At 39.9% G+C, this 19,589-nt stretch overlaps 2 protein-coding genes across 6 annotated transcripts in view; one reads left to right on the top strand and one right to left on the bottom strand.

Moving 5' to 3' along the window:
* LOC135476137 (CAP-Gly domain-containing linker protein 1-like) overlaps positions 1-1,858 on the bottom strand; it is a 77,008-nt gene extending 75,150 nt beyond the window's left edge. For all 5 annotated transcript variants that reach the window (XM_064756051.1, XM_064756052.1, XM_064756054.1 and 2 more), the window contains exon 1: positions 1,747-1,858. The gene's annotated coding sequence lies outside the window, so the exon portion shown is untranslated. The remainder of the gene's footprint in view (positions 1-1,746) is intronic.
* Positions 1,859-7,222: 5,364 nt separating this feature from the next.
* On the top strand, positions 7,223-18,987 carry LOC135476844 (carbohydrate sulfotransferase 1-like). The gene is made up of 4 exons (XM_064756985.1): positions 7,223-7,302; positions 15,125-15,208; positions 16,974-17,223; positions 18,166-18,987. The coding sequence occupies exons 2-4, from the start codon at positions 15,139-15,141 to the stop codon at positions 18,968-18,970; spliced, it is 1,125 nt and encodes a 374-aa protein (XP_064613055.1). The 5' UTR covers positions 7,223-7,302; positions 15,125-15,138; the 3' UTR covers positions 18,971-18,987.
* Positions 18,988-19,589: the final 602 nt, after the last annotated feature.

Genomic DNA, 19,589 nt, shown 5'->3' with positions numbered 1-19,589 from the left:
ATTAACACTTCAGGTTAATTGCATAAGATGCACCATAAATAACTGCAGTCAGGACACTGAAGCACAACTTCTCCTCAATGACTGCCCCTTAGAGTAATTTGGCTAACGTTCTTTTTTCTCTTGCATGGCCATGTACATTTCTAACATTGCTGAGAAGCCTGGTTACCATGGAAACAGCTTGGCTACACCGGTGAAAGATCTCAACAACGCAGAATGGGGGGAAATGAGGGAAACTGACACAAAACAAAAAACATTTGACAGTGGATGAGAGTGTGCGTATTTTGGGTTGTTATTCTTACGAGAAGGTACTGCTCCTAATGTCACGCTGACTGACCGCAGGAAGATGGGGCTGGCTCAGTATTATGTGTACTAGTGTCTGCCTCCTCACACAGACTGGGCTCTGACACAGACGTCTAGCCCTATAAAATAAATTACCTGGCCCATGTAATACAGACATACTGTACATATCTGTACCTGTACAATGGCCATAGCCAGCAGACATGTATGTACGCATATTTTCAGGTTACATCCTGCTGTTCACATGCACAGCTAACAATAATCGATGGATCAGGACATAATCTTACTCTCTGACAATATTGTATATTTAATGTATAGGAATTTCCTCAAGATAACTGTTTCCCTTTCAGATTACACAAATAACATATACAAGAACATAGCCCTGATCTTTAGGTAAAAAAAGCTATACAGACACTGCACTTCTCAAAACTCAAACAAAAGCAAAATTTACATGCATGTGAGCACATCCTGCAGCCTAGGCTTAGCCAGAGGGATGTCTTGGTGTCTTTGAGGATGCCCTATTCTGACAAAACTAACATGGGAGAGATAAGGAAAAATAGAAGAAAATTTGAAATGAGACTGCCTGATTTCAAAATTCTGGCAAAATCTATGTCCTACAGTACATTTTAAAAGACAGACCTGTATGCAATGAAATCACTTGTAAAACAAATCTTGAGAACATGCATGTATATGTATTATACTAAGGGATCCAATTCATGCATTTCCTGCTTCTTATTTCTACTTTCCTTCCCTGGTAGTTAGAAAATTTACAAGATACATGTCCATGACTGATCACACCTGGGCAAACTGTCTGGCAATTTGAACTCAACATTACAAATAGTTAAGATTCTGCCCTTTCTCAACTCAAAATTGCCATCATAGACCTAAATTACTATCAACATATTCTTGCAAGAAGGGTGCAAGAACATTTGCATACATGTATGTAAAATTGCTCAGGCTTAAAGGAGAAGAAAATTTCAAACAAATACCATTGAAAAGATTATGCATTTCCTCGCAGATGTACCTCGAGTGGATAAATTATAAATAAAGTCAGCACCAAAATCCGCTGTGGGCGACTCCATATTTCCATATTGCCTAAAAACTAGTCCTGAAGTCTTCTGTGTTATTTTCTTCCGAGAAGGTAACAAACAGTAGAGTTCCTTTTCCGCTTGACGATCGGGAAACCGGAATGATGGATGTAGGTTACGAGCTTACACAAACAAGCCAGTAGTTTTAACGACTCTCATTGGCTGAGAGGCAACACACCCCCAGCATAAATTACAGGGTGTTAAAGATGAACTCAGCGATTTATGCCAGCTTTGCCGTTTTCAGACTTTATGTGTATGGCGAGGAAAATCACAAAATTATGCAGCAGGCACGACCAGATAGAAAAAAGCGTTTGTGTTTCTTACACAAAGATCTAATATATGGCAACAAATCCAATCTTACCTTGTATCTTAGTGATCATAAACAGCTGACAGAATCAGTATTACCGAAGCCACATCATCAGCCTGAGAACAGCAACAGTATGTCACCTTATCTGAATATGTCAGGAAATGTAACCTCTTTTTGTTCCACTGATAATTCAGTGACCTGCAAAATGAGAAATCAAGGACACTTGTTCAGGGTTTCATAAAGAGGCAGCTGGCAGAGGTTTTTGGTGGCCACTTCTGCCAAAACCTCTGCCTACTTCACAACTGTCAATATCATAAAATCAAATAAAGTCTCATTTCACCCAAGCAACCAAGTGCTTGCCATTTTTGACAAAGGAAGAAACTTTTTGCTGTCTGACTTGCATTTCAGTTGGTGTATCGAGTGTTGTGATGTCCAGACATTGGAAATTCGTGGGAGAATGAAAAAGGCTTTGTGCAATTTTACAACGTTTACATGATGAACGAATTGGACATGAAGTGACTTACACATGCAGAGAGGCCACACGCAAGACACCAAAAATGGTGCTTGTTGCTGCCTCGCTTGGCACTCAGCACTGACAGGTAAGAGTAAGGAAACATGACTATTGAGATACAGTATATGTACATAGACCTAAAGATTCTGTGCCATATTTTAACTGAAAAATGGTAAAGTATCACATAAAACCCCAAGCACACATAAAATACATATATGTACATGGAGACATTTGCAACTTCAGTGATTTTAAAAGAGATGGCATTGGGGGGAGGGTGTGGTTGGTAGCTGAGGCATAATAAGAGATACTACCTCTGTTGCTCCCCTCCCCCCCCCCCCCACCCCCAAAACACCAAATTTATAACATTCGGCTGCTCTTGAACAATCCAGTCTTCAACAGCCGGCGTGACTCCTTTAACCCTTTCCTCTCTTCAATGTACTCCACCATTCAAAATGACCACCAATTACAACTTTAGACTTGCTTGCCAACCTGTGGATCTCTCTTTCAAGCCGCCTTTTCGCTGACCCTGTCATAAGCAAGCTGTAAGTCCTTATTTTACGTGTGTACTTGTAATTAGCCACATTCGTTTGCAAATGAAGTTTACCACGAGCTGTACACATGCTCCATTTCCACTGAATTGACAGCACTCATTTAAATATTCTGGCAGACATTTCAGTTTTTTGGTTATTTTTAACCATTCACTTAACATCCAATGGTTGGGGTGGGATTAACGAAAAGCTTGTAACTTTTACTTCTGAAAAAAGATAGCTGATACTCATGTCATTCTGTAATGACGCAAAAATACTGTGTCGCCTTAAGTTGCAGGTTCTTAAGGTTCACTGTTGTCATGATGCCACATGAACTGCTGGTCTAAGTTAAATGGCAACTGATGATAATGTTTCACAATGCTTATGATAAAAAAAAAGTGTCCACAGGCACTTAGAAGGTGTAATGATATACATGAACAAGTCTGATATCCTGTAGGCCCTATAACATCGCAGTTCAAAATTTGGATGCTTAATTATCACATCAACTGTTATATAATCCACAAGATTAACAAAACGCCGAACACACAATTCGTTTTTTTGAAAAACATGAAATAAAACACGGATGCTGTTGTCAACGCGAACCTGCAGTCTGCACTCCACTCAAGCGAAATATTCAAAGTTTGTGTCCCCCCAAGACTGCGCTCATTTCCAGCTGTCTTGTACAGAATCTGTGAGATTATGGAGCATAAATATTTAGGACAACCCTCAACAAAAAATGTGCAAGGATGTCTGTGTGAAAATTTACCTCAACCCGGTTAAGTTGCGAGTTCGTCGTAACGTCACTCCCGAATTTCCGCCATCTTGACCACTGGAATGATTCATCTGCGGCGCATGCGCAATGTTTGCAATACCTCATGCAGACGCCTTTTTTGTAACCTAGGAAGGCTACGTGGAGCCTATGACATGCTCGTTACATATTTACATGTGTTTAACCCATACTGGCAATAAAATGGTAGAGACTGGATATGAAGGAAACTAACGGTATCTTTGTTTATTCAGTAGACAACTGCATTGGGACAACGTGCTCAGACTTTTACGGTACTGAAAATGACAACATTTTGATATTTAACTTGAAATGTTGTACCACTAGCTTAGACCTACCGCATATAGAGCAGTGTTTTCATAACAGCGAGAGTTATGTCCCTTTAAACGTTGTCTCATGACATTTACTTAGACAGTGTATCTTTGATAGGGGTTTTATTTAATTATTTATTTGATTGGTGTTTTACGCCGTTCTCAAGAATAATTCACTGATACAACGGTGGCCAGTATTATTATGTGTGGAAACCTGACATACCTCCTCACGTGCGGCCGGAGGTGTGAGTTTTATGGTTTATTGGAGAATGTTCATCGCATTGATCAGATCTACTCGTATGTAGGCCTATATGTGTGATTAGAGAAAGTGAGTTGTCGGTGATTTAGAGTTTGGAACTTTGAGAACAAATATTTATGTATTTATTTAATTAATTGGGGCTTTATGCCGTACCGGTAAGAGTATTTTACTTATAGCCCCAAGGTATAAACGTAAAGCCCAGCTTCGGTCCACGCGGACAACTTCACTAAAAATACTTTATCCTACCCAACATTCTCTTTAAGAATTGCATGCCCAGTAAACAGAATGTTGAGTGAGATAAAATTTTCGCGGCCCATTACCCTGCCCAAAGATGAAAAAAAAAAAAAATTCCAAACACAGACGTTGATCTGTGTTGTCCGATTCGAAAGTTTAAACGGCTGGATTACTGTTGAAGGATGGTTTAACATTGCTGGCTTTGACATATTACATTTCGGGCGTTTGAGGGAATGGGTGGATAGCTAAAATAAGGTAGGGTTCGAGCCGGTTTTTTCAGTGACGTTGTCCGCGTGGATGTGTATAATTATGATCAAAGCTGAGCGTTACAGTAGGAACGTTCACACGTACTCCCTGAGAAGAAGCATGATCTGGATTTGAACTTACAAATTTTGTGAGAAGTCATTCTAGGGCTCATATTGCTCTGTGCTGGCTCGCTATAACCTATTAAAGCCACGACCGGCGCCCAATTAAAAAAAACACAAATTAAAAAAAAAAAGCACGTACCGGTACAGTTTAGGTTTACCCTACATCGGCAGGCCACCATCTCGATAACTCAACTTGATAATACCAACTGCAATGGTATGGACTCGGAAAATGTATTATTTTTGCATTATCGGATAATATTTTGCATGAACAGGCATGATTGCCGTGTACCCGTTTGGTCCGCCGAGTCTCAGAATAGCTTGGTTAATTATAGGTATCACATAATTGACACCAATTTATGATAGGAAAAAGCAAATGGCCATGTGAACAGCGGTATATGTTCTTTACGGTCGATCCGACACATATAGGGCTGTTTCTCTCCGTAACTGTCTCAACTCGTTGTCAGTGTTACATTCCGCAACTGCGTGTTGAATAAGATCACCATGCATGTTAAATATATGAACAGCTGCAATCAAAGCGCAAGTAGCATGGTACACGATTTGAATACTGATGTCACTCATTCGCGTAGAAGATACCATGTGTCTTTCCAACATCACTGGAAACTGATGCCTGGTTCTATTTGCATGGTTCCGTCCCAATCTCGTACTTTATACATAGGCTACCGGTACTTTTTTTTAACATTCTTTGATGCATGTAGTTTGTATTGGACGTCGTTTTGGGAATTGGCCTTGCGATTATTGGCCTGGGACGCCCATCTTGGTTAAAACTGAGGGGTGCTGTACGAATGTCTGCTTTGACGCATAGATTAACAATTTTTCAGTCGAGTTTTGAAGTGTTTTTGTTTCATGACGCAGATTTTCAGACCATTAAGTGTGTGTTATTCTTCGATGAAGTGCTTACCTATTGGTTGGTGTAAATTTATGTTCCTAATGTCAAGTTTATGTCCATTATGATGTTTCCGGAGAGACTGTCCAGTTAGTCCAATACATATAGCAGATGGGCAGCCATGACAGGATATTGCATATACAACATCATTTGAAGTGCAGGTGTGTGGTCCAATTATGGTTAAATTCTCTTTGTTCTTTCAGTTGCATATATACCTCCTTACTCTACTTTCACTTCATAAATCCTTACAAAGGCTGTTACATACAGCTGAAAACTAATGAACTCGAAAAAATAGTTCGTCTTAAAGGCACTACCTTTATATATTTATTTATTAAAGATATACGTATGTACGCTTTGGTTTTTATTTCGTTTTTAACTATTTTTTAGTCAAAAAAAGTCACTTGAAGAATCATTATGTGTGATATACTGTCTTCTTGCAGCAGGAAAATACCCCTGTTTTTTATGGATCTATTTTTTTTACTTTTGTTCGTTCTCAACAGAAAGGGGCTTACAAAGTGCTGTTTGTATTTTGGTTGACAATGAGTGGTCGCTCCCTGTGAATGTTACCACAGCCTAGCGTATAATACAGAACGCCATCATACAACTGTATAATTCTTTAGTATGTCGTTTTTTAACAAGAATTAAGTTAATAAATAAAATATATGCATGAGCGCGCTTTTATTTTATACATAATACTGCCCAAATATATACTGAATGGTGGTTTGTACTCAGAAGTTTATAACATCTTTAATTTGCACTGAAAATCGATATATCTTCGGTCTGTGTATATATTTGTAAACATGATTGATGTTTAAGAGATTTCCACCCATATATTCAAATTAAGGTGATCAGTTTTGTGATTGAAGGAAACAAGATCGCATGCGGAGTAAAACATAGATATTTATAAACACATTCTGAGATGTCGAGTTTTGGAAGTACACGTAGGTATAGCCCATTTGTTTATTCGATAGTCAGTTTTACGCCATGCATGTATTGATATAGCCCATCTGTTAATTCGATAGTCAGTTTTACGCCATGCACATAGGGCTATAGTCCATTTGTTAATTTGAAAGTCTTTTTCGCGCCATACACATAGGGGTAAAACCCATTTGTTAATTTGATAGTCTGTTTTACGCCATGCACATAGGGGTAGGCCTATAACTCATTTTTTAATTTGATAGTCTGTTTCGCGCCATACACATGGGGGTATAGCCCATCTGTTAATTCGATAGTCTGTTTCGCGCCATACACATGGGGGTATAGCCCATCTGTTAATTCGATAGTCTGTTTTACGCCATGCACATAGGGGTATAGCCCATTTTTAATTTGATAGACTGTTTCGCGCCATGCACGTATATACCCAAGATTGTAGCAGTGGTTTGCAGGTAGCCTAAAGCAGGGAGCGAAAATACGACCTCGCTCGCCGGCTAGCTATGTATACAGGGGGCTGATAATATATGTTCAAAGTCATCTCAGGCGAATAAGCTAGTGATGCAGGCCACCTTCATAGTTCTTTACGTCATAGGCCTACTTGTACATTTGTTTATAACGCCCCTGTTTATAAATTTCACAATGGCAGTCATTTTCGTAATTGGAAGAAACCGACAAGCTACGGTTACCTCCCTTCCTCTAGTCAGGTTGGAGGTGATTTTTCTCTGCCCCGATAATTTCGTGGGTTTCTCGAGAACTGTGATGTATTTCTGACCTGTATGGTACATTTATTAGGTTGTGATTGCTCCGTTAATTTTCTGTATTTTTCTTCCAAGGGAATTTTTGGCTCGGTTGAACTATTTTGTTTGGTATTTGAGTTTACTTTTCAGCAACCTGGTGTTGCTGTTGTTGTTGTTGTTAACTTGTTGCTTTGGTCGATAGGATTGTGTTATACTGTTACTTTGTATATTTGTAATTTTTTGCTTTGGTATTGAGGTAGTAGCTGTACTAGTGTAGATGTCTGCTGTAATTGCACTGTAACTCAGCACTGTGTTTCACGGCTCCTGTTGTCTCTTCCTTACCCTGAGTCGCCCCAGGGCCATTCTCTCTCTCTCTCTCTCTGTGCTGTAATAACAACTCATGTCAGTGCACGTAGAATAGTGTTCTACACTACTACTTTTTATCACGTAGTCTATAAGCATGGAGGAAGAAGAAGAGGACAACATGGACTTAGCGACATCAACCGTGACTCGTGGAAAGCGCAGCAGAGGGCGATCTGTCAGTACTGACTGAGACCAAGAGAAGAAGGCAAAAGCGTCAGGCTACATGCAGGAGAGACATTTGAAATCGTGTAACGTAGTTATGTCTGCCGTGGGTAGCCCCCCCTGTAGCCAGCTTAAGCCCAGTTAAGTTTGGCACTGCACCCCAGCAGGCAGTGGGTGTTGTGAAAGTTTTGAAGAAGCTTGCAGTTTCGAGACTTACTCATCACTTACTCAAGAAATTCTTAAAGGTAGATTTTATAGTGGGGCGAGATGTTGTGTGCAGGGTTCAAACAAAAGCCTAGTCCAGAGGTGTAATATATGGTATTTGGGGGGAGGCCTAAATGCCCCAAAGGGGCACAAAAATGCCCCAAAATGTGTAAAGTGTGGAAATCTCCTCAGCTCAGCCTATCAGGGTTGCCCAAAAATTAAAGAGGCGAATAAAGCCCAGTTTATTCGAGTTACAGCTCTTTCGCTGAGGCACTCAAAAGTGTGAGAGAGCTCAGGAATGTGAGGCCATGAATTGTTTTTACAGGATCCTGCTTTTGACGAATCCATTTGGGATATCTCGAGTGGTGAAGAGCATGCAAATCCATGTAGTTCACAGTGTAGATCACACCCCACGTAGATCTTTAGGCAAATGTCCAAAGAAAAGGGCTAGTACACAAACTGATTCTGAGGCTGCTGTTCAGACCTAAATGTGTAGTTCATCTACAGTAATAAGTGTTGTTACTCTGTTCACAGAGATAGTGCTTCATTATATCAAAGTATCAAAAGGGAAAAAAGAAGTTACTGACCATATTGCTGAATGTGTAGAACGTCATCTTGATGGTTCTGTCGTTGATATTAAGGAATTGTGAGAAAAAATGCAGCACTGAAACTTTATGCATAAATAATAATGATAAGTTCCAATATGTATACTTGTGTGAAATCTGGGGTTGTATACTTACTATAATGTCCTTCAACATCTTGCAGCAAAACATCCTGTCGTTGTATGCCTATGGTCAGGAATTTAAATTTTTCCTTTCCAATCTTGATCCAAAACCAGACATAGTTTCTTTACAGGAAACATTTTTAAAGCCTGAGTACTTGATTTTACTTTTCTTGGATATGCTGTCATTAGAGAAGACAGGTTGTGTGGCAGCAGAGGTGGACTTGCTATGTTTATCAAGAATGGCCTTTCATGTACTGAAATAAAGTCACCGCCATTCAAAGTTATTGAATGCTAGTGCTTCCAGATAGCAATGGACAGTAACAGGTCGGTGAATGTTGTAAACTTATATAACGTATGTGAGAAGCTAGGCTACAATCATTTTAAGGTCTCACTGGATCACTGTGCTCCGAATCCAGTTATTATATGTGGTGACATCAGTGCGCACCACGCTGTGTGGGGCAGCACAGGTCTTGACACAAATGGTAGAATTTTGTATGAGGTTATCCAAGATTATGAACTGGTGGTTTTAAATGATGGTTCTGGGACTCGTTTAGATGCATATTCTGGGAAACTTTCAGCAATAGACCTCACATTGTCATCCAAAAGACAAGGTTCTATATGCACGTGGTCAATCGATTATCAATCTCCATGTGGAAGTGACCATTATCCAGTATCAGTATTTTTAGGCTTTCATCCTCGCTCCGACCGCGCTGCCTCATTGCCAAGGTGGAGGTTAAGTAAAGCAGACTGGGCCAAGTATAGCAAAACTTGTGATTTGTACTTCAATTAAGACTTGTATGACAGTGATGTGAATAAGTTTACAGACAACATTATTACTGCATTAAATGCAGCAGCTGGTCAGGCTGCTCCAAAAACTTCTGGGAACATTCCAGGAAAAGTACCTGTTCCCTGGTGGACAGAGGAATGTTCGCAAGCTTATCAAGGAAAGGAAAAGGGCCAGAAATAGAGCACAGCATACAAGGTTGTATAAGGATATAATTGTGTTTAAGAGGTCTAAAGCCCAGGCCCAGCGGATTATGAAAAGGGTGATGTTGTTATTTTTACGGATTCTTTAAGTGCTTTACAAGCCATAAGAAACTTCAGTTGGAGTGTATCCTCAACCATGGTGTTAGAGGTTTTACATATGTGTACAGTGCTACATTTTAAAGGAGTTAATATCAGTCGGATCCCAGAGCATGCAGGCGTAGCTGGAAATGAATTGGCAGATTTGCTAGCAAGCTCTAGCTTGCACCAGTGCTACCCGAAATATTAGTTTTACACCATCAGACATTATTAGCAACATGCAGTCACATTTTATTAGTCTGTGGCAGAGTCAGTGGGAAACCTCTGGGAAAGGAAGATTCATTTTTCAATTCCAAAGTTATGTTTTATAGATTACAAACAGGCCATATCCCGTTAAATTCATAACTCCACAGACTTAAAGTACGTGATTCGAGCCTGTGTCAAAGTTGTCTTGTTGAAGAAACTGGTGAACATTGTTTGTTTAAAGGCAACAGGTTTACAACTCAAAGAACGAAACTTTTTCATGATCTTATTTGTGCAGATGTGCGTAGACGGGGTATGGAGTCTGTGCTTCAGCCGGTAAGAAACGTGCAAAAAGTTTTTCAAGCGGTTGGAAACTACATTGTCAGTTGCCATAGGTATTAAATTTTTTTTTTCTTTTTTGTGGTGTTCTGTGGCAGGACCATAATTCCTCTCTGCAGGCTTTTGGTTTAACCTACTTGCGCGTTTTATCATGAGCTGTAATCTTGTTTAGATTTTTGTTTCTTTTTTACATGAAATGCTGCTTGTATATATTGGTGTGTTTTATTATTGCTTTGCATGATCAGAACTCCACTTTGCATATTTCTGGTTTAGTACATTTGCGTTTGTGTACTGTTGTTATGAACTGTTTTTTTTCTGTCTACCCTTTGTGTGTTTTGCCATGATCAGTAATTGAGGCTGTTGTATTGCTTTGGCGTGAATCATTCCAGTGAATTGAACGCCAATAATATTATATCTGTCTGTCTGTGACCGACAAGCTACTGACAAATTCACTTTTCCGCCAGCATGTGATCACGTACAGATCTGTACACCATATTAGTGGCAAACAAGTGGTCTTCAACGAACGCCCAAATTCCCTGCCCAAGACCGGAATTGAACCCGCCGCTCGCGTGCACTAGTGATTTAAAAGCATAGCTTTTGTAGGTAGTGCATATGTGGGTAGTGACCAAGACTTATATGAATACGATAACTTACACCATACATGATACAGCAGATTTCTGCAAAAAATATCAACGCAACAGGGAATATCATACTTTTGTTGCAGTTATTTAAACAAAAAACAAAAAAGCAGAACATTGGTTCATTGTCGATATATACGCTCTAAAAATAAGCTGTCAAATTTAACATAATAATGAGTGAGTGCTTAACAATTTTTCAGTCATATTACGACGAAGGTATCCTTAGGGTGCTTGTAACATGCCTCCTTGTTGTAGGACGGATTTCCACCGCTCTTTTATCTAGTGCTGCTTCACTGAGACCACTTACCGAAGGCAAGTAACCGTCCCGCCCGAGCCATTATACTGATACGGGTCAACCAGTTGTTGCACTATCCCCTTCACGCTGAACGCCAAGTGAGGAAGTTACAACTTGCTCTTTTAAAGTCTTAGGTGTGACTCGATCCAGGATTTATCCTGGGTCTACTGCTCCTGAACATAATAATGTGTTTTCTAAGTGATGACGAGATGATTACGCTGTTACAACATTATCTTATATTATGAACAGTGGCTCAGTCGCTTAGCGCGCTAGCGCAGCGTAATGACCCAGGAGTCTCTCACCAGTGCGGTCGCTGTGAGTTCAAGTCCAGCTCATAAGCTTCCGCTCCAGCCGTACGTGGGAAGGTCTTGCAACAACCTTCCGATGGTTGTGGGTTTCCCCTGGGCTCGGCCCGGTGTCGTCCCACCATAATGCTGGTCACCGTCGTATAAGTAAAATATTCTTGAGTACGGCGTAAAACACCAATCAAATAAATAAATAAATCTATTATGAACAACGTATATACACAATATACGCCATTTGATCATCAGAACAAGTCATATAGAACGCAATAATTTCCCCCGGGCTCGGCCCGTTTTCCTCCCACCATAATGCTGGCAGCCGTCGTATAAGTGAAATATTCTTGAGTACCGCGTAAAACACCAATCAATGAAATAAATAAAAGGTAGTAAGCAAATTATATCCACTTCACAGTCTGAGCCGCCATTTGGGAAAGCAATATCCCGAAGTCAAATTCTCAAAGACCAAGCTGTTTTATTAATGCATTTAGCATCACAGTCTATAATAATTTTAACTGAAGATAGTTTCCTGGAAGAAAAAGTAGTCCGCAGTTTGAAGTGATGTCGGAAAGACACGAGCGTACATATATACGTAATATCCGATGCGTCCATCAGGTATATGTGTATGTTAATGCTTGAGCATTGAACATTTGTATCGTACACAATATCACGGGGTAAAGGAAGAAGGAGTAGCGCTGGTAAACGTGTCTCATTTACGCTTACAGTTGCAACTGTTTATATAAACACAGCTGTGATTTTAAAACTGTCACGTTTATAAGTCTCAATTAAAGAGGCATTTTACTTACACTCGAGGATTTGCCAAAAATATATTCAATACCCGAAATACTCTACAACTTCCCACCCACGTTGTTATCTAGAGCTCTGCGGAAAGCTGAAACACTTTGAGATCATGCATGTGGATACTAAACAGTTCTAGAGACATTTGCAGGACACTTACGCTTGAAAGGTACAATGCAGTGTAAACGCTTATCCACATAGAACAATCCCTCAGTATGATTTAGGCCTAATCCAGCGCCTAAGTAAGTCGATTTTTTTAGTGTTTCAAAAGACAGTCCATCATTTCATAATTCTCAGAACACAGAAGGCATTGTTTAGCTCAAAGTACTATTTAGAATACCATGTCTTGCACTGTTACAAAGATTGGGTCACTTCGACCAAAAAAAACCTGGTCAGTTTCAACCCCCAAAAATTGGGTATAGATTTGACGTACCCAAAATAGCCGTCCAATTTCGACCCAAACCACTGGGGCTGACGCAAACAATTAGGGTCGCTCAGTTAATAAGGTCAGCCCACCGCAAACCTTCAGGATCGCACCTTGCAAGCAGCTTGACTCAATACGTGCTAACAGTTTTCTACAACACAACACAACATTTAATTATGCAACTAGGTAAATGAAAAAAATAAGATGGCCAGAACATGAAAAAGTTTTATTTATTATTAACTTCATAAATCTCGTTTCTTCACCTTCTCAAGCGATGTAGGGACGACTATCTTACGGTACATTATCCCCACATAATCGAAACGGTGAAAGAAATATATTCAACACCAGGGCTTCCCCCTCACGTCGGTTGTGTGACAAGAGACGACCAATTTCGACATTGCTAACTATCCATTTATGGATAGCAAAATCCCGGAAAGCACTGCCTATGGTGTACACATATCTCAAAGCTGATGTATGCCATCGAGCGTGTACTAACGTCGACGATTTCAGTCTACGGTCATAAAACATTACTGCTGAAACTTCTAAACTAATGTTTCACTGTCAACGGGCCCCATTCAACGTGTTTTAAATTTCGTCAAACATACTGGCAATTGCTTACTATTTATTATCATAGCGTGGAGCATCTAGCCATGCTGTGGCTTTGGTGGAGCCATGCCTTGTTAGTATGACGGAGCCAGACCCGTTTTTAATTAAATTTTGGAGACAAAACTACATTGGTTGGATTGACCAATTTCAGGGCTAATTTTATCAATGTACACCGAATAATGCCCTCCGAATATGCTTGAATTAACACCTTGCAAGTAACAGTAATATAACACATTCTGCCATCAGTCTGAATCCATAATTATTTGTCAGTTTAGTTTATTATTTTGTGAGGGGGGTGGTGTACTCCAAACCGCATGCATACATACCACCGACTAGTCCTTTTAAACGACACCTCCGCTCTGGTATTATTTTGAAGTCACTACAGTTCACTGTAATGAAGTTCATTCTCTATATTCGCCCAGCATGCAGTCTATACAACAATCGAACGTCAAGCACATATTTTCCGTGAGCAACCTTTAATGGTGTCGTAGAGACGTCCCTGTTTTTCTTAAGCAGAAAATTGGGAACTGGTAGGCTGGTATGTGGAACACTCTCACTAGCACTGGGAAACACCGTCATATGTGCTGGCCCTGAACAGAACCCTGGCCCAATACACGGAGTATCGCCTCGCTCAATGCTTCTCGCTGTAAAACAGTTTAAATAAGAGGTTGCCCTGTGTACAAACTCAGTATATACCAAGTTAGATGTGGAGACTTGGTTTCATTGATAGTGGTGTAAAGCAAAACAACATAGGCCACGTGTGTTGAGTATATTCGTGACAACGCGAGGGTACAAGAAACCCTATATGTGTAAGCCCAACCAGCCATCGCAAACCAACGGTCGTGTACAGTAAGTAGACGTGCGTAACTTTCAAATGACAGATTTGAATTTCACCCAATCTAAGTCCACTGCGCACTTGTATGGACAGAAAGGCATGGTACATACATATAAGAAAGAAAGGCATGATATGTATGTGTGTGTATGTGTGTGTGTGTGTGTGTGTCAGGCCAACTGAACTGTGAGGTGGTCTCTGATCGGCACGGGACGTGTATATATAGTGCGGATTGCGCTCGATTAGCATACACTATCCGAGTATATAACTGTATATGGCTGTATATAACACTGCCCTGTCAGTATGCGTACTTGAACATAATCTCGCTCCAACAACTAGTATGTGTACGGATTTTGGCTTGAGGTACATTGCATGTATGTATATAGAACCTTTTCGTACTTGTGTGCAGCTAAACGCCTTGGAATTAGTGCTGGGGTACATTTTCCTGAGCCCGGTAAGGCGTGATTGACTTCATGCTTGATGGCTTAATTTACGCCGCTTTGGTAAGACTTAGAATTAGATATAATAATGCAAAGATTTTAGTGTTGAACGGCTTGGAATTGATGCTGTAGTACATTTTACTTCTCTGGTTACTTCACGTCAAAGAAAACAAACAACCAAACAAACAAAATTCGACTTTGTATTTTCACTGCATGCAGAAAATAAATACACACACATGTTCTCAGTTGAGTATTTCGCAATCCAATTAATTACGCACAGCTTCTCCTCCGGCAGTACTTGTTAAAGTCTGCTATCAACTTGCGGATTGTCGTTAGTTTTTCCCCCTTCTCTCCGAATGCGGCGTAAAACACCAATCAAGGAAATAAATAAATGATTGCGCACATTAGCAAGTTTTATTCAGTGCTTTGTTCACGCATACCCTGGGTTACGCATATTGTAACATTTTGTTGCAGAGTGTGGGAGCCACATGGCATGTTCGCTCTTCCGCAAGATCCAGGCCGCGTCTGTCATTGTGATAATCGGTGCGGCCTTATGGGGTGAGTCGTCAAGTTCCATAGGGCATCACATAAATGTATTACATAAATGTATTACATAAAAGTCCTATGCACTTTTCTTGAGGTTTAATGATTTTTGTATAATTGAATTCAATTTTAAATGGCATTTTTTTAACAGTTACATTCCACCTCTACTTCGCAGTCATTAGACTATGCAATCTTTTCTAAATCCAAAGAAAAGAATAGCAAATTCTAAAACGATATAAAAGCTGAAATTTTCAGGTTTCTTATACCAGTTATTTTATAAGATACATGTATTTTGTGAACAAGAAACTGTTTCACAGTATAAGCAAGTAGCTGTTCACAGTATAAGCAAGTTACTGTTCACAGAACACAGTATAAGTGCACATGTATGCGACTGCTTGAGCGCGACTGCTTTAATTGTCTGAACTCTTCGTTGCCTGGCGGTAATATTTGCAATGTATATTCAGTGTCCATCTACTAGACCCCATTTCAAAAGCGATTTCGAGTTTAGCTTAAATCGTAAATGAAACTCCTAAAAGATATGCATCATTTCAATAAAATATGGACCACTGATTCAATGCTGTGGCAGTACATTGTCAGCGAAGTTTGAGCATCAGGCTGCAAATTCGAAATGTGGTTTAAGAAGATCAAATTTTTTACTTTAAGCCCAAGATGGATTCGTGAAACAGGCCTCCGTCAGAATGTTCTGTGTTAGAGTTATGTGCACAGTGAAGTAAAGGGCAAAGGGAACTCCTCGTTCTCATTGTCTGACGAGTGTTGACGAGTTCGAGTGGCGTCTAGCTTTGCATTGTGCATATATCTTCCTATAGTTTCTTAATACAACGTCCTTAAAAGAAAAGAACACATTTACACAATCTATAGCTTAAATGAAAGAGCTGCACAAGTTCAATAAAATACCTACATTTTCTGTAAGTAGGGCTTGTATTTGAGTATTTAATAGTTAAGCATCGAAAGCTTAAAAGTCTCACTTAACCCAGACATTTGAACAGATTACATACGTCAACGCGCTTAGCTTTGCCCAGTAGCTCTTCAGGACAATGCATTCCAGACACAGTTTGGCAGGCAACTGCCACGCATGTAGGTATGATGTGGCCCTCTAGTACATCCCAAACTCTTCCTTTTTAGAGTTGGCTTTCACAAACCTTAAAATCCACGATGATCATGGTATACATAGGTGTTTAGCTGAGACTAGAAAAGCACGTTGATCATATGGTAAGAGTAAAACCTTAAGCACCTTCACGTCACTATGAATATTCAAGAGGATGAAAGGAGGCGTTTGATTGGACAAGCCTAAAACATGGCGGGGCTATCAATGTGCCTCGAATAGGTGGATTTTGTAGGAAGTACCGATGTTTAAAACCGTTTTTCTCTCTTACGACATCTTGAAAAAAATCTAAAAAAGAGAATTCCACACCGTTTATATAGCTCTTTCATTTAAGGTATAGTTTGTATAAAAGTGTTCTTTTCTTTTAAATATTTTACTAATGGGACTATAGAGACAAGGGACTTTCACTTCCAACATAATTAATATCAGCTTTTTGTCTTTAAAGGACTCTCTTACACTTCATGGAGATCGTGGATAACAAGAGAAACTCATGTGTTTGTTTTCGTCAACTTCATGTAGGGGACTTGCTTGATGTTAAAATACATGTACAATTAAATACTGTAGTCGTAAGAGAGTAGTGTTTCAAAGTAACAGTAATGTCTTGCGCACGCGCTTTTGCTATGTACACTACAGAGGTAATGGCGTTTTCTGTTGTAGTTCTGGCTTGCATTTCAAGTTACCATCTCCGACGGAACCAGTTTTTATTATTTTCTGAGAAGGACGAATCCAGCTATGGTGGGGCTCGAATGGTCTTGATTCTAGCTTACATGCGGGGCGGTAGTTCCTTCACTGGCAAACTTTTTGATTCCAACAAAGAAGCGTTTTACGTGTTTGAGCCACTATATCATATCTATGAACGAGCCCTCAAACATCCTAACTTTATGAAGCACGTGGCAAAGTCGAATGGGTAAGTGTGTAAAATGATGGTATTCAAGATCGAGCACTTCGGAGCACTTCGCTCGCCTGAGACAGTAGCAAGCAGACGGTGAGATGATAGATAACAGAAAGGAACAGGGAAATGTATGGTTTACACTGAATTCTCAAGTTATCATGGTCAAAAAATGTCAAAACCGATATTTACAAATCCACCTCTACCTTAATCCAGCCTTTGGAACTTTTGAAGTCAAAGCGACGTTCGCCACATTTCATATTCGAACCTCTTACATTATCTCTCGAACAGCGAGTTCGAACTTTACCGAAGGTTAGAATTCAAAACCTGATGCATTTATGTTGTATTAGGGATAAAATTATCAAAGGTTGGATTACAGTTATTACAGTTATTTAAAGGATGCTTTACTGTTGATAAAATTATCAAAGGTTGGATTACAGTTATTTAAAGGATGCTTTACTGTTGCAGCGTTTGTCATTTCGATACAAACCATGGGACATCAGTACATATATATCAAAACATTGGGAAGGATCGAGATGAAAATGTCATGTCAAGTTTTTTTTTATCGTGACTAGTAAGATTGGGAGCGGTACAGGGATCTGTACGTAATATAGGTAATTAGTGCACTGTCCGACCGGGCTATGTAAGTCCTGTAAATGTAGTTACAACGACAAAGGCCTTCCTTGGTAATTGACACAAGATGGGCAAGTGGGTCCAATATTATCTCAGCTATTTATATATTATTTCATGCACATTCCTGTGGAGATTGGTGTTTTAAATTGTTATGGAATTGGACCTTTTGGAGTCCCTGCACGAGTGGTATACGAATGTCGGACGCCTATAGGTTTAACCTTTTCCTGATTTGACTAAGCTGGATGTTTTATGATTTAACCATCCAGACAAATTACAGCAGTGAAAACGGTAAAATTTGTTTAAACCGATCTTCTGTGTTCATTTCAGCCCAGCTCCTGTCGCTGAAAATGCCACACTCTTTGCCCAACAATTGCTACGTTCTTATCTCGCGTGCAGCATCAACAGTATTTCGGTGATAAATTTTTATGACGTTTTCTTGAAAGAAGGGTCGAAAACAAAGGAGTTCCTAACTTGTGGGAAGACGCAGCCTGAGTGCTTAAAAGAAGCAACATATGCCTGTCAGGAAAGCAAAGTCCGGGTCATCAAAACGATTCGATTTAGAATGTCAGACGTCTCCGACTTGATGGATAGCTTGCCATCTTTGAAAGTAGTCCATCTTGTGAGAGATCCACGCGGAATAATATCCTCAAGAATGAATCACTTTGGAAATTACAAAAAGACTGGTGACATTTTGGAGGACGTCACAAAACTCTGTCAGTCCATGTTGAAAGACTTTCATTCGGTAAAATTGTATAGAAGACGATTCCCAGACCGAATTATGACAATTTTATATGAAGATCTGGCGGAGAGGCCGGAAGTAATTACTGCGCAAATCTATAAGTTTGTAAACTCTCCTCTACCGGAGAGTGTTAGGGAATGGATTCATGCTAACACACAGGCGGAGACTGACGAAGAGCTGCAATCGTTCATGGGGACTCAGCGTAAAAACTCCAGCCTCACAGCCTCGTTCTGGCGGACTCGCATTTCGCTGCAACTGGCGAAGTACGTGGATCAAAAGTGTCACGAGATTTACAAGAAAGTTGGATACCTTCCTGTTCAAAACTTAACCCACTTAAAAGACAACCTTGTCTCACTGAGAGACAGAACGCCTCCTAATTACCAGTCTAATTAAAATAGATTTTATGTGTAAATGTAGTTTTGAATTTGTAACTGTAATCAATGACAACGCCATTTTGCTTTGCTGTCAGTTGTTGTCCAGGCTTATGACCAATAATTATAAATTACTATTCCTTCATTGGATGACAAGGTCATGTCTCAACAATAAAATAAAGAACATCGAAACAACAATATTGCCGCATAGAAATGCGAAAAAATCATAATGTTACACTCCATAAGCTTGTTTTCGACACGAAACCCCCTTGCCACAAATGGCGTTACATGTATAATTATTCCAAAATAAATTTTCAGTCGTCGCGCACATGGGTTTCCACTGCGGAGAAAATATTTACACCACGGATGGAGCCTCTGCATGGCGTAGAAAAGTTTATACCGCGGATGAAGCCTCTACATTGCATAGAAAACGTTTACACCGTGGATGAAGCCTCTGCATGGCGTAGAAAACGTTTGCACCGCGGATGAAGTCCCTGCATTGCGTAGAAAAGTTTACAGGGTGGACGAAGCCTCTACATTGCATAGAAAACGTTTACACCGCGGATGAAGCCTCTACATGGTGTAGAAAACGTTTATACCGCGTATGAAGCTTCAGCATGGCGCAGAAAACGTTTGTGCTG

This window comes from Liolophura sinensis, chromosome 10 (assembly GCF_032854445.1).
Source record: "Liolophura sinensis isolate JHLJ2023 chromosome 10, CUHK_Ljap_v2, whole genome shotgun sequence".
NCBI lineage: Eukaryota > Metazoa > Mollusca > Polyplacophora > Chitonida > Chitonidae > Liolophura > Liolophura sinensis.
This window is presented reverse-complemented; position numbering and strand designations above follow the sequence as displayed.